The 15,252-nt window shown below is 40.4% G+C and overlaps 1 protein-coding gene across 3 annotated transcripts in view; it reads left to right on the forward strand.

The window, feature by feature from the left end:
• Positions 1-15,252, forward strand: part of SEC23B (SEC23 homolog B, COPII coat complex component) — a 58,464-nt gene that overhangs the window by 8,775 nt on the left and 34,437 nt on the right. For 2 of the 3 annotated variants that reach the window (XM_049869999.1, XM_049869998.1), the window contains exons 3-11: positions 691-748; positions 2,807-2,893; positions 4,596-4,832; positions 4,943-5,028; positions 5,949-6,093; positions 6,502-6,660; positions 7,015-7,130; positions 10,996-11,119; positions 13,122-13,202. In XM_049869999.1, coding sequence (XP_049725956.1) covers positions 691-748; positions 2,807-2,893; positions 4,596-4,832; positions 4,943-5,028; positions 5,949-6,093; positions 6,502-6,660; positions 7,015-7,130; positions 10,996-11,119; positions 13,122-13,202 — 1,093 coding nt within the window. The remainder of the gene's footprint in view (positions 1-690; positions 749-2,806; positions 2,894-4,595; positions 4,833-4,942; positions 5,029-5,948; positions 6,094-6,501; positions 6,661-7,014; positions 7,131-10,995; positions 11,120-13,121; positions 13,203-15,252) is intronic. The other variant, XM_049870000.1, reaches the window with a different exon arrangement.

The raw sequence follows: 15,252 nt of genomic DNA on the forward strand, positions 1-15,252 counted from the left end.
CCCCTGAAACTATTGCCCTGAGATAATCTTTAAACCTTAAACCAAAAATAACCCCTGAAGTCTTTTTAAAACCAAACTGTTGTTTAGCTTAACTAGTAAAAATGTCTGCCTTCAGCATTATACTTTTTTTAAGAGCTAATTATATGGGACCAAATTGACAAGGGCAACTTGAAAGATTAGCTAGGAACCTTGGGAGGAAGTGAGGTTATGTTAATGGGGGAGGAACAACTCAGAAAAGGAGGATGAGAGTGGATGTACAACTCGAAGAATGTAATCAATGCCACTGAATTTTACGTGTGGAAAGTTGAATTGATGTATGTTTTGCTGTGTATATTATCAACAACAACAAAGTGTAATTGTTTTAAATGTTAGAAAAAACACAGACTATGTCAAGATAACAGTTCAAAAGGAAACCTATATATATATAAATAATGAAATAAAAGAAATTATCTAGGAAATTGGAAAAAGGATTTACAAATCCTGTTCAGTAATACTAGCTGTTCGAAGAAAACTTTTGGTGTACTAAATAGCCAGGGCACTGAGAGCAGTGTTTTGCACACCCTTATCCATTCATGTACATGCACATAGAAAAATTTCTCTGTGATTTTCTTAATTTGAAATTCACATTTGATTGCTTTCTACCTTAAAAATTGGAATGGTACCCACCTTTAATATTTATCTTTTTTACAGTCAGGTTGATTATCGAGCAAAACTTTGGGCCTGTAATTTCTGTTTCCAAAGAAATCAGGTATGTGAATTATTTTAAAAAATAGTTTTACTTGTTTCATTTTAGTTGTGTGCACTATTCTGAAAAAATTAAGTGAGATTGAATTTGTGTCTGTACTAAAAAAAAAAAGTTCTGCTGGACTCAAGGTGATAGCTTTTATTAAGCATAATATTAAACCTGGACATTTGTGATTTTTCTTTCGGGTGGTGGCTCCATTTCATTATTTGGGTGCTTATTATTTGCTGTAGAGAGGACGCACAATTCCATTTTCTTTTAAATTCTCTGTAGGTAATGAATCTGGTACCCAAGAAAACAGATCTGTTGTGCGTATTTCACTTCAGTGTGTTCTCATTGTATACTGTACGTTACTGAATTTTAATGTCCTGATCCTCCTAACTTTTAGGGCCCAAGTGTCAGTGTTGAGCCCCTTTTGATTTTCAGACTTTAAAACTGCTAAACTGGAAGTAGCTCGGAAATGACAAGAGACTTCCCTTTAAAATTAGTTGTGCCTGTAATGGAAATGTTCTAAAACGAGATTGTCATGATTTTTGCATAACTGAAAATTTATTAAAAATCATTGGAGTATACCCTTAAAATAGTTGGATTTTATAGGATGTAAATTATACTTCAATAAATTTGTTACGAAAAAAATTGTGTCCAACATAATGTACACTGTTTGAGTAGATCTTAAGCTACTGATAACATGCGTTTATTTATTCTCATGTTTGATCATAATTAAAATTAACAGCCTCATTCTCAGATACAGCATGTAGTAAGTCCAGAGAGGAAGAAAACTGTATATTTGATCACTAACTACAAGTTTGGAAGCTGTAAGGAGATTTTCTTCAAGACTTATCTCCACAAGATATTCAGAAGTATATATAAATCTTAAAAACATCTCTATACCCTATTATATTCAGAATTGATGACTGTCTTAGTGTAACTCATTGTCAGAATTCTAAGAAGGGTGGAATGTTGGTTAAAAGCAAGGACCCTGGAGCCAGACTGCCTCAGTTTGACCCTCAGACCCACCTGTGTAACTTTGGGCAAGCCACTTAACCTCCTTGTCTTTAAAATTAGAGGTAGGTAGAACTTTTTAAAGATGGGGTAATGCATATCTGACGTGTCCACCGGCCAGTTGATAGGTGTGGTCTAGAAATCTGTGTGTCTTTGGCTGAAATAACCTTTTGTGACCTTCCCAGCTGGAGCATGGGGGAATGAACCTAAGTGAGTTGTAGAGCTAGAAGATGAGAAATGAGCCCTTGAGGGATCAGGGTGTTCTCAGCCACCCTCTGACCCCAGGGTAGGCAAACAGGACCTCCCTGGGTTACTAGGAAGTAGTCAGTGCGTCTGGGTTTATCTGTTTTCCTCTCACACCTTTTTGTAGTCCTGCCCACTCGCTGGGAGCTGCAGCCTGTCAGTGGCCACTGTCAGGGTGGGGCTGGAGCTCTTTTGTTGTTTCCTGCTGGGACTGCTGCTGGAGTTCTGATGCCCTGGTAGTACCCTCCCTCCTGGCCAGCGGCTCCCTCAAGCTGTCTGTCAGCTCTTTAGCAGTACTTCCATTTGGTCACTCTGTGCTCTGTCATTGGCTGGAGTGATCGCCTGCTAAACCTTGAGAAAGATTTTTTTTTTTTTAATCTCAAGCTGTACATGATGATTAAAACCAGCCCACAAGCTATGGATTTAAAATGTTTGTGGAGAGTTTTTGAAACAGTAGAAAATGCCTATGCCATTACGTTAAGTGCAAAAAACCAGGTTGCTAAATTCCAAGTACAGCATGATCTCAACTGTACTTAAGTAGACAGAAATATTCTAGAAGGAAATACTGACAGTCATTGCTTCTAGGTAATGTCATTATGGGGTTTTGTTGTGTGTGTTTTTTCTTTCCTCATATTTTCCTATATTTGCCAATTTTTCTACATTAAACACGTAGTAAATGATTTTTGTGTCTCAGTAACATTTTACAGTTTGTGCTTCTAGAATTCATAAGTGTTTGTTAAACATTTTTATAAATGGAAAATAAAACAGTATTTTATTCAGCCCTAATAAAACATTGTGTTGTTTGTGTCTCCTCTTCAGTTTCCTCCAGCTTATACAGGCATATCTGAGGTCAATCAACCTGCTGAATTGATGCCTCAATTTTCTACAATTGAATATGTGATACAGGTAACTTTTGTGCCTGTGAATTAAACAAACAGGGTTAAATAAAATACTGAGTTTCCCTTAATCCTTTGTCTGTCATGTTCTTAACTCATTGAGCTGGATTGACACAGTGGCTGCAACAATATACTCAAAGATAGCAACAATTGTGAGGATGATGTAGGACTGGGCAGTACTCTGTTCCGTTGTACATAGGGTTGCTGTGAGTCAGAACAGACTGGATGACACCGAATAATGATAACTGAATGACAAGGGAAGAGGAATATAAATCTGTGAGGCAGCAGTTTCCTAAACGTTAGGTTAGGAGGTTATGGTACGTGTGTACTTACTGGCTTTGTTTTCAGGTTCCGATAAAAGGTTACAAAAAAAAAGTGAAACTGATTAAATTAAAAACCTGTTCCTCCCACAGCCTTTTCCATCTCAGTTGATGGTACTTCATTCACCTAGTTGTTCAGCTTAAAAACCTTAGGCTCACCTTTAACCTCTCTCTTTCTCTCACATCCCATATCTAAGCTATTAGGAAATCTCATTGGCTCTGTATTCAAAATTTGTCCAGAACCTAGCCCTCTCTCTGTCTCTCTGTCTCCCTCTGTGTCTGTCTCTGTCTCTCTGTCTCTTTCTGACTCAGTCTCTCTGTCTCTATCTCTCTCTGTCTCTGTCTCTCTGTCTCTCTCTCTCTTTCTCATTGTATTTCTTTGGCAGTCTCCTAACTGGTCTTACTGGTTTTACACTTGCCCCCTTCCTTATATTTTATTCTTCACCCAGCAACCACAGTAATTCCCCGAAGATATGTATCGTGTTACTTCTCTGTTCAGAAAACCCCAGTGGTGAAAATGGCTTCCCTGTCACTAAGGGTAAAACAGCCTTCAGAGCCCTGTGTGAGCCAAGCCTGCGTTAACACTGTGACCTCACCGTCTTAGGCCCTTCGCTCAGGCTTCTTCCTCAGGCTGGCCTTCTTTTCTCCCGTGTATCTGCCTGGGTCCTTCCCGCCCCTCCTTGTGATTTTTGCTTAGGTGGTACTTTCTCAGGGAGGCTGCCTGGACCTCTCTAATATCTGGAGCCTGCCTCTACCTCCTCTACTGGTGTTTGTAATCCCGCTTACTCTGTTGTCCTTGTTTTTAAATGGCACTTGCACCTTCTAAGATATTATATAATTTACTTATTTGTTATGTTTATTTTCTGTCAATTCTCTCCCCAATCCAGACAGTTAGCCCCTTGAGACAGGCAGGGATCTCTGTTCCTTCTGTTGACTGATGCATCCAAGGACCTGGAACAATGCCTGGCACATAGTAAGCATTCAGAAATGTTGAGTAAATTGTTGGATACAGACCTATAGCTTTTATATTTAGTTTGTTTAAATAGAACCTGAGCCCTGGTGGTACAGTGGCTAAGAGCTCGGCTGCTGACCAAAAAGGTTGGCGGTTCAAATCTACCAACCACTCCATGGAAACCCCATGGGGCAGTTCTGCTGTGTCCTGTAGGGCCGCTGTGAGTCAGAATCAACTTGACTGCAACAGGTTTGATGTTTTTTAGGTTGTTTGAAAAGGTCAGTAGAGGTTTGTGTAGGTGTCCTTGTTCCATTCTTGGAGGCTTTACTCTGATAAAGACAGATGAAAACTGGCCATTTCCATACCAGATTTGTTTGAAAAAGAGCTGGTTGTATCCATTTGTGAACTGATCATTAAATGATGTTTTTCTTTGCATGAAGCGAGGTGCTCAGTCCCCTCTGATCTTCCTCTATGTGGTTGACACGTGCCTGGAGGAAGATGACCTTCAAGCCCTCAAAGAATCCCTGCAGATGTCCCTGAGTCTCCTCCCTCCAGACGCTTTGGTGGGTCTGATCACGTTTGGGAGAATGGTGCAGGTTCACGAACTCAGCTGCGAAGGAATCTCCAAAAGTTATGTCTTCCGAGGAACGAAGGATTTAACCGCAAAGCAAATACAGGTTTGTGCCTTGCTTGTAAACAAACAGGAATATGGGCATTTCTTAAAAATTAATTAGTCCCTTGCTTTTACTTTTAGCATTATGGGAAATGAGTCTTTTTGGTTTTCTAGGATATGCTGGGCCTTACCAAGCCAGCTGCACCCATGCAGCAAGCAAGACCTGCTCAGCTGCAGGAACACGCTTTTGTTTCAAGCAGGTGAGGTTTGACATTACTGTATTACACATACCATACGGGGCATGCAGGACAGTCCATGGAGTGAGAGAAGAAAAACATCAGAAGTTTTATTTTCTTATTTTTAGAGATAAAAATAAATGCTTCAGTCTAACCAATATTTACTGCCTTATAACGTACATAACAAATCAGTACATATGTATAATTTATAACTAATTACACACACACACACACACACACACACACACACACATATATAGATATGTATATGAGATTTGCCCAGAATATTTTTCCTGGTAGTGTTGTTTGAGACCACTGTATTTAGTCATTCCTCTCCTCTTGGACACATAGCTGTTGTCCATTTTGATCCTTAAGTAAAACTGGGAAAATTAAAACTCTTCTTGGGTTGCCCTCCAAGAAACCTGAGGCCAGACATTCATTTTACCCAGTCTGTTGGGTGCCTGGGGCTGCCCTGGGCGGGGTTGAGAGCCAGTAAACACAGTAAAGTGCATTGCCGAACATTCTGGAGACAGCCCTTTATTCTGGTAAGAAACCACAGTCTTTCTCCTAAGGCTGAAGAGAAACACAAACTGAAACTTTGGAACGATGGAGAGTGTCCCTATAGATGAACCACATGTGGGTTGAATTCACATTAGGCTTGTCCTCAGACTCCTTGCTGATTAAAATTAAACTGATTTGCTTCACTGCAATTTGATTGTCTTATATCCTCTCTATATAAATTGCTAAGGATTAGACTTTTTAATTTAGATCTCAATAAAATTGCTTTGAATTATTTTGTGTTTGTAGTTTGAGATTAACTTTGATGGAAAAAACCTACAATTTTTTGTCTATTCTGAATAATTATTTTGAAGAACTGTCACCTAGGGTTGAAGATCAGAGTTCTTTATTAAACTGTACTCATGTGTCCACTGAAAATTACGCAGATTTCTACAACCCGTTCACAAGATTGACATGAACCTCACTGATCTTCTTGGGGAGCTGCAAAGGGACCCGTGGCCAGAAACCCAGGGGAAAAGACCTTTGCGATCCACTGGTGTTGCTTTGTCCATTGCTGTTGGCTTATTGGAGGTAACTCAGAATTTACTGGGACTTCTCAAATCACGCAAACTTGCTATCAGAAATTGTACTTGTTGGCTTTTTTGAAAATCATTTGTGACTTAAGTCAGTTGACTGTTGGTTAATTTATCAGAGAGTGCTTCATTATTATTATCTACGCTGAAGGAATCCCTCAACGTTTTGAAAATACCGGAAGTTTTCATGAGAAACAAGGGAATTTAGGGTAATGGGAAGTGTTGACAGTAGGTTGATAGAAGTGAATAAAACAATCAGGAAGAAGATAAACACCGCTTTTGTGGTATTACCAGTATTAGAAGAGCAGCTGAGAAAACTAATCTTTGTAGAATTTCTTTAGGGAAACTGAAACCATACCTGGAGTGGGACTGTATACTTCTAAAATGATGCCATTTGTGGTTTTAGGGCACTTTTCCAAACACAGGAGCCAGGATCATGTTGTTCACTGGAGGTCCCCCCACCCAAGGGCCTGGCATGGTAGTTGGAGATGAATTAAAGACTCCTATCCGTTCCTGGCATGATATTGAGAAAGATAACGCACGTTTCATGAAAAAGGCAACCAAGGTAGGTATTCTTGGAGAGACTGTAATTATGGTGACCCACTGCCAGGCTTAGGCAGCTCTGGAGTGACACAGGTGACTTCCTGAGGCCATACTTCATGGTCAGCAAGATGCTCTTACTGAGATGGTCTCCCAGATCCTGGCTGCTGTTAAATGACTGTCCCTACTCTCAGACATTAGAGTGAGTGGCGTTAAAACTACTAAAAGTGTTTGAAGATTGAAAACTTTTTTTTTTTTGGATGCTTTAAGAAAAATGATTTGCATATTCCTACTTTTTAAGTACACTCATTTGGGATGTTAAGGCATATCTAGTGAACAGTGTTACTGTTTTCATACAGTTTTCATTTCTTCGTCACAGCATTATGAGATGCTTGCTAATCGAACTGCCGCAAATGGTCACTGCATTGATATTTATGCTTGTGCCCTTGATCAATCTGGACTTCTGGAGATGAAGAGTTGCACAAATCTTACCGGGTATGTTGACAGCAAGCACTTGTCTCTTTTCTTACTTCAAGGAAAGAGAAATAAGTGGTGGAGCCATTGCAGTGGGTGAGGCAGACTTAGATAAGCTTTCAGGTACTCTGGGCTGTGATTTCAGTGGCTGGGGATTATGTTTGAGCCCCTTGGAGGAAGAAGTAGTGATTAGCAGGAGGTCCCAAGGGTTCACCAAGAACAGGTCGTATCAGAGTAACTTCATTTCTTCCTTAGATTGCTAGGCTTGCACAGAGACCAGGGCAGAAAAGAAAGAAAGTGTGGGGGTATCTGGGCTCAGCAAGGCATTTCCTTGTGAGAATGGGGAGAAATAGGGTCTGGGTGCCAGAGCAATGAGGAGAAACTTCACCTGGCTCAGTGAACACACCTGGTGACTAATCCTGAATGTGGTTTCAGCCTAGAAGGTACACTCAGCATTGGAAGGTGCACTGACTCAGGGCCTAAGCCAGTGTTGTGTTCAGACATCAGAGTGGAGAACAGTGGTTCTCAAAGCGTATGGTGCCTGGACCAGCAGCATCAGGCTCTCCTGGGAACTTATTAGAAACGCTCATTCTCGGGCTTCACCCCAGACTTCCTGAATCAGAAACTCTGGGGAGACGCCCAGTAGTCTGTTTTAGCAAGCTCTTCAAGAGATTCTGGTGCACGCTGACTTGTGACATGCACAGATGTGGAGCTCTGGCCCTCAAGCCTGGCTACAGCCGAGAATCACCTAGGGAACTGCGAAACTGCTCCCGCTTTGGGTGCTTGTCCGCAGAGATTCAGATTTAATTAGCATGAAGTGTGGCCTAGGCATTGGGATTTTTTACACATCCCCCCTAGGGTTCTAATGTAGAGCAAAGTGTGAGGACCACTGGTGTATATCCTTGGTACTCACAGTGTAGCCAGGAACTCATGGCATCAGCCTCACCTTGGAGCTTGTAGAAATGCAGCATTTTGGGCTTCACCCTTGACCTCCATCAGAACCTGCATTTGAACAAGTTCCCCAGGTTAAGAGAGTGTATGGCAGATTTTTTATGTGTGTGTACTTTTTCCGTGTAGAGGGGCTATTGCTTTTATCAGATTCTCAGGTCTGTGACTCCAGAAGACTTAGAGCTTAAGTCAAATCAGCAGTTGCACAAATACAGTATCAGGAAAATGTGTTAGTAATGAAGTACTGCCATTAAAAATAAATAAAAAAGACTCACAGGTTTCGTTGATCACTCAAGGTGAGCACCAGATTGGGATGGTCCAGCAACAGCTAGGTTTCTAGAGGTATGTTATCTTCAAGGAAGACGGTAGATTTAGTCTGCTTGGTGCTAGCTATGCCATATCCAGATTATATTGTCTTTTGTTCTGAGTATTGCCATTTAAAAGGGGGTGCATAGATGAATTGGAAACCCTGGTGGCGTAGTGGTTAAGTGCTACAGCTGCTAACCAAAGGGTGGGCAGTTCGAATCCGCCAGGCGCTCCTTGGAAACTCTGTGGGGCAGTTCTCCTCTGTCCTATAGGGTCGCTATGAGTCGTAATCGACTCCACAGCTCTGGGTTTGGTTTTTATAGATGAATTGGAGATGTTCAAAGGGGAATAGTGAGAGTGGTGGGGAGTACTTGAAACTGTCACATGGAGGAGTCACTAGAAAAGATAAAGCTGAAGACAGATGGGTCATGATGGCTGTATTCAACAGTTGAAAGACTGTTCGGTGGAGGAGGAATCCCATTGGTTCTGAATGTGACAAAAACAACGAGAACCAGCGGGAAGAAACTACTGGGAAACAGAATTTCAGTATAAAGACATTGTTGCAGCCACTGTGTCAGTCCATCTTGTTGAAGGTCTTCCTCTTTTTTGCTGACCGTCTGCTTTACCAAGCATCATGTCCCTCTCCAGGGGTTGTTCCCTCCTAATAGCATGTCCAGAGTAAGTGAGACTAAGTCTTCCCATACTTGCTCCTAAGGACCATTCTGGCTGTACTTCTTCGAAGACAGATTTGTTCATTCTTCTGGCAGTCCATGGTATATTCAGTATTCTTCAACACCATAATTCAAATGTGCCAGTTCTTCAGTCTTCCTTTTTTGTTGTCCAGCTTTGGACAATGAAAGATACACCTTAATCATCAAAGTGACATCATTGCTTTTGAACGCTTTAAAGAAGTCTTTTGCAGCAACTTTGCCCAATACGATGTGTTGTTTAATTTCTTGACTGCTGCTTCCATGGACATCGATTGATGATCAAGTAAAATGAAATCCTTGACAGCCTCAATCTTTTCTCCATTTATCAAGATGTTGCTCATTGGTCCAGTTGTGAGGATTTTTGTTTTTTTTTATGTTGAGGTGTAATCCATACTAAAGGCTGTGGTCTTTGATCATCAGTAAGTGTTTCAAGTTCTCTTTGCTGTCAGCAAGCAAGATTGTGTCATCTGTATATTGCAGGTTGTTAATTAGGCTTCCTCTGCTTTTTTCTGATCCTGACGTCCTGTTATTCTTCATAAAGCCTGGCTTCTTGGATTATTTGCTCAGCATACAGATTGAATAAGTTTGTTGAAAGGATATAACCCTGATGCACACCCAGCCTGTTATTGCAGCAGGAAGGTGAAAGAGTCCATGCCACTTCCCTTAAGCACACTTCTAACAAATCACTTTCAACAGGCCAGAACTCAGTCACATGACTAATGCAAGGCAAGCTGGGAAATACAGTGTTTGTTCCAGACAACCATGGATTCCATTACTAGGGAAGGGCGGGAGGGTGAATATTTGGGGTTGTCCAGCTGTCTCTGCTATAGGAGGCTCAGACGTTCTGAGATAGCTGGACCAGGTAGTCATTCTTGTGTTCTTTCCAAATTCTGAGATCTTATTTTATGAATGACTGTTGGATTTAACATGTTTTGGCTAAGATTATTTGATACATTTCTTGCATCAAATTATGTTTCTCTGCCCAAATATATGAAATGCAGAACTCATGAAGAATAATTTTCTCTAACTTCAATAAGTGATGAATATCAGCATTCATAAACTAGAAGAAATAATTCATGTAAAGTCAAGGATTAAATGTTTTAAGACAGTGAATTAACCTGAAAAGGATTTCCTAAAGGCCTGAGTAATTTCCCATACCAACGAAGTGTAAAAAGAATTGGAGAGATATTTTCTCAGTAGATAGCCCATTGGGTTTAGTTTGTTGAAGGCTTTTTTGTTATTTAACTTTTTACTTTGAAATAATTACAGATTCATAGGAAGTTGCAAAAGCAGTACAGAGAAGGGTACCTAGCTTCTCCCAACAGTAGCATCATATATAAATACTGATGTACCAAAACCAAGAAATTGACATTGGCACAGCACAATTAACTATACTCCAGACCCTATTTGGGTTTCGTAAGTTTTTATGTGTGCTCATTTTGTTTTTGTATGTGTATATGTATTGTGTGCTGTCAAGTCAGTTCTGACTCATGGTGACCCTATAGGACAGAGTGGAACTATAGGGTTTCCAAGACTGTAACCTTTATGGAAAAACAAAAAAAAAAACCCATTGCCTTTGAGTTAATTCCGGTTCATAGCTATCCTACAGGACAGAGTAGACCTGCTCCATAAGGTTTCCAAGGAACTCCTGGTGGATTCAAACTCCTGACCTTTTGGTTAGCAGCCATAGCTCTTAACTCTCGCGCCACCAGGGTTTCCATCTTTATGGAAGCAGATTGAGATTCTATTTTCATTCCTAAGTATTAATTGCAGTTGCTGTTTACCATTTAAGGTAGTAACACTTTGATGAGCATGGTTTCTTTTTGTTTTTCTTCTTCTTCAAATTATTATTTGTGAATATTAGGGAGCATCTGAATGGTTTTCAATCGTTCTAAAGTTTTGCTTTCTTTTTTCTCTTCCAGAGGTCACATGGTGATGGGAGATTCGTTCAACACTTCTCTCTTCAAGCAGACATTCCAAAGAATATTTAGTAAAGATTTTAATGGAAATTTCCGAATGGCATTTGGTGCTACTTTGGAAGTAAAGGTATAATGGATTTTAAAAGCTTTAAGGGAAGAATAGTGTTCTGACTTATTTAGTAGTCACGCTCTTGGCAACCTCAATCTGTTTAGCACTAGAATCTAGAGGTAAAGTAAAAAGAGCCCAACTAGGTCTTAAAAGTTAGCAGATGGCCAATGAAAATTGGTCTCTATTCACCTGAAGCAACAGGAGAGTCAGGAACTGGAGGAGAAAATCAAATATGTGTCTGATTGCCTTCGCAAACAACTGCCTCCTCTGCCATGAGACCACAAGAACTGACAGGGGCCCGGCTACCATTAACGAGTGTTTTGATCCAAGATTTTATAGAAGAATCCTGATGGAAAGGATTTAAAGTTCTCAGTGAAATCCAGACTTTCTGGAGCCATTGAGGCTGGATGAGCCTCTGAAACTATTGCCATGAGGTAATCTTTAAACTTTAAACCAAAACTATTTCCTGAATTCTTCTTTGAACCAAAAAATAGTTTAATTAGTAAAGTACATCTGCTTTCAGCATTGTGCTCTTTTAAGGAATTACCTATGTAAGATCAAATTGACAGCAGGTACACGAAAGGTGGGATGGGAAGCTTACGGGCAGTAAGTTTAAGTTAATGGTGATGGAATAATGTGCACAAGAATAGTGAGAACGGTAGCACAACTGGAAGAATGTAACCAGTGTCACCAAATTGTATGTGTAGAAATTGTTGAAATGGTGTGTCTTTGAGTATTCTTTCACCGAATAAATAAATAAAGAGCCCAACAAAATAACTGTCACAAAGCGTATTAATTTTATCCTTTTGCTTCTCAAGGAACGTATGTGTATTTATTAATGTTATAAACAAAGCGTTGTCTAGTCCCCCTGCCGGCTTTTACTCTGCCCTGCTCTAGGCAGCAGGCATGAGAAGAGGTGATGTGGGATGACAGGAACAGCGTTGTGGCCTGAGGACAGGCAGCCACACAGTCATAAACACTCACCCAGCCATAGGTGAGGGTGGTCACATTGAGAGAACCGTAGTATGTATTTAGTGCATGTCTGAAGCATAGCCAGAGCACTCTAAACTAGCGCAGCACTTTGAGGTTTATCCTTTTTTTTGATAGAGCACACTAAACTAGTACAGCACTTTGAGGTTTATCCTTTTTTTTTTTCATGTAGGGACTGATAGCCTTATACACTTAATTGTAAGTCATTGAGAAAACGTTAAAAGGAGCTGTTAGAAAATATGGTTGCAATTATTATTTTCAGATAATCATTAAATCATCTAGGTTCTAGTGTTAAAACCATCTAGTGTTACAAACTTCAAATAACATTCTCAAATGTTTGAGATTTGTTCTAAAGAGATGAACAGGAATGGACTTTGTCGAAATCTTAAAATTTATCCTTGTTAATACATTGGAGTTCATGAATTAAGTATTTTTAAAGCAAAACAAAACAGTGTGTTCACTAATTAAAAACCAAACCCGTTGCCGTCAAGTAAATTCCAACTCATAGCGACCGTATAAGACAGAGTAGAACTGCCCCATCCGGTTTCCAAGGAGGGGCTGATGGATTCGAACTGTCCACTGTGTGGTTAGCAGCTATAACTCTTAACCGCTGCACCACTAGGGCTCCGTTCACTGTTTAGTAATATGTGAATAATTATGGATATGTATGTGGGATTGGAAAAGAATGTAGTATCGGTATAATTGTTATCTCCTATGTGTATAATAATTTCAAAGTTGAGAAAGTTAGAAATACTGTGTCGTCTTTAGAATAAAGATAATATAGTTAATAAAGCAGGATTTTATTAAAATTGTTATTGGTTCACAGTGGCCCTGGAGAAGCTTGTACCCCATAACCCATGTGGGATTTTCTCTTGGTGGAATGATAACACTGCTGTATTTTTCCTCTAAGCTTTAGTTGTGGCTATCATGAGGGCACTGTTTTTTTTGTTTGTTTGTTTTTGTTTTTATCATGAGAGCAGGGAGGTGCTCAGTAATATTTTAACCTTATACTCAGGTAATTTTGTTTTAGACCTCTCGGGAACTGAAGATCGCAGGAGCCATTGGTCCATGCGTATCTCTGAATGTGAAAGGACCGTGTGTCTCAGAAAACGTAAGGAGAACTACGTCAGCATCATCAGCTGTGCTCCGGGATCTAGTCCGTTAGACGTGTCGGAGCACGATGATCTTGCATTGTGTTACCTGTTTGCGTATGTCTGTGTGAGGGGTGGATGGTTAATTCTTACTGAAGACCATGACTCTGAAACGGAATACATTTCTTTCTGTCTCTCCATCTATCTACAGGGTCAGAGAGTGGGAAACTGAGGCTCAGAGAGGTTAGCTGTCTTGTTCAGGATCAGAGTTGACATGGAGGACCTAGAGCCCAAGTCCCCCTGACTACACCATCCATCTTGGGGTCACTGTGCCAAAGAGCCACAAGGCATTTCATCAGCAAAATACTTTAGGGAATAAACCTATGTGCTTATCATCTTTAGAGGTGATACCGTCTTATCATCACGTCTAATAACGAGCCTTATGTGACTGAGACTACCTAATGTTATTTGAGTAACAAATTTTGAGCATATGCGAACATAGTTTTGTTATCACTTGGGGATGAGGTGGCCCACTTTCTCTGATTATACTTCAGCTGCCAATAGGCAAGCCGTTTGACCCGGTGAGGCAGCTCCAGGCTGGGGTTGCCATGGTCATGTTCCTTCCTCCTTGTCCTCATCAGTGAGAGTCAGCATATGAATAGAGGTGAAGAGCGTAGACTGTGGAGCCATGCTGGGGTTCCGCTCTGAGCTCTACCATTTGCTAGCTGCTGGCTTTTTGCCCCTGACAAAGTATTTAATTGCTCCATGATTCAATTTCTTTAGCTGGCAAAAATAAACAAACAGATAAAATAGACAAAAACCAGTTGCCTTCGAGCCTGTTCTGACTCATGGCGGCTCCACGTGTGTCAGAGTAGAGCTGTGCGCCATGGTTTTTCAGTGGCTGATTTTTCAGAATTAGATCGACAGGCCTTTCTTCCAGGGTGCTTCTGGGTGGACTCAAAGCTCCTGCCTTTTGGTTAGCAGCTGAGGGCATTAAACACTTGCGCCACCCAGTGTGGCTTATCTGGCAAAGGGGGACATTAATGTACCTACCTTATAGCATTGTTAGGAAGATTAAATGGGTTAATCCAGGTGAAGCACTAAGAATGGTGCCTAACACAGTTGGAGCCCACAGTCCTTGCCAACTTTCAGGCTCCCATCTTTTTAATCTGCGGTAAACATTCACTTAGTTACTACTTAGAAGCAAACTTTTGTAGAGATTGGCAGAGGTGAGGCAAGGCGATTTGAGACAACATAATTGTAGTCTTCTTGCTAAGGCAAGTTTCTGCCCCAGGGCTCATCTGAGTCACTCATCGTTACCCAGAGTTTTAAGGGCTTGCACCCCTGTTTCATGGTACAGCTTTGGAAGGCTGCCCTAATCCAAGATGGTTTGCACATTATTTAAAACTTGCCAGCTGAAGGCTTCTTCCGTTTGTTAAGATATTTTTAATGAATGAGTATAAACTGATTAGCTGTTCTAGGATCCAGTAGGGACCAGCCATGAATTTTTGACTGGGGGATGCAGAGAGGATACAATTTTCAAATACAATTTTCAAACACGCAGAGAAGTGTAAAGAAGAGTAGAGTGAAGTCTTACATACTCACCGTCCAGAGTCAGCAGTGTTAATGTTTTACCATATTGTTCTGCCTTTTTGTGCTGCGTTTGCCTTATCTGTCTCATAATCATCTATTTGCTGTATTTGTCATCTTTTTTTTACGGAATCTTTGAAAATAAGTTGCAGATATCATGACACTTTGTCTTTAAATACTTCAATATGCGTTTTCTAAAAATAATGTTCTCCTACCACGATCTCATTATTGAACCCAAGAAAATTAACAGTGATTTTCTGTCATCTAATTCCTTTATATTTTAGAGTCTATATTCATTATATATATATTTTAAAGTCTATATTCTTTTCCTGATTTCCCCCAAATGACCTTTCTCGCTGTTTTCCCCCAGCCAGCATTACATTTGGTATTATATATCCTTAATCTTTTCTATTCTACAATGATTCACCTCTCTCTTTGCGGGCTTGTTTATGTTTTCGTTTTGTCTTTGTTTCTATGACG

This window comes from Elephas maximus, chromosome 25 (assembly GCF_024166365.1).
Source record: "Elephas maximus indicus isolate mEleMax1 chromosome 25, mEleMax1 primary haplotype, whole genome shotgun sequence".
Lineage (NCBI taxonomy): Eukaryota > Metazoa > Chordata > Mammalia > Proboscidea > Elephantidae > Elephas > Elephas maximus.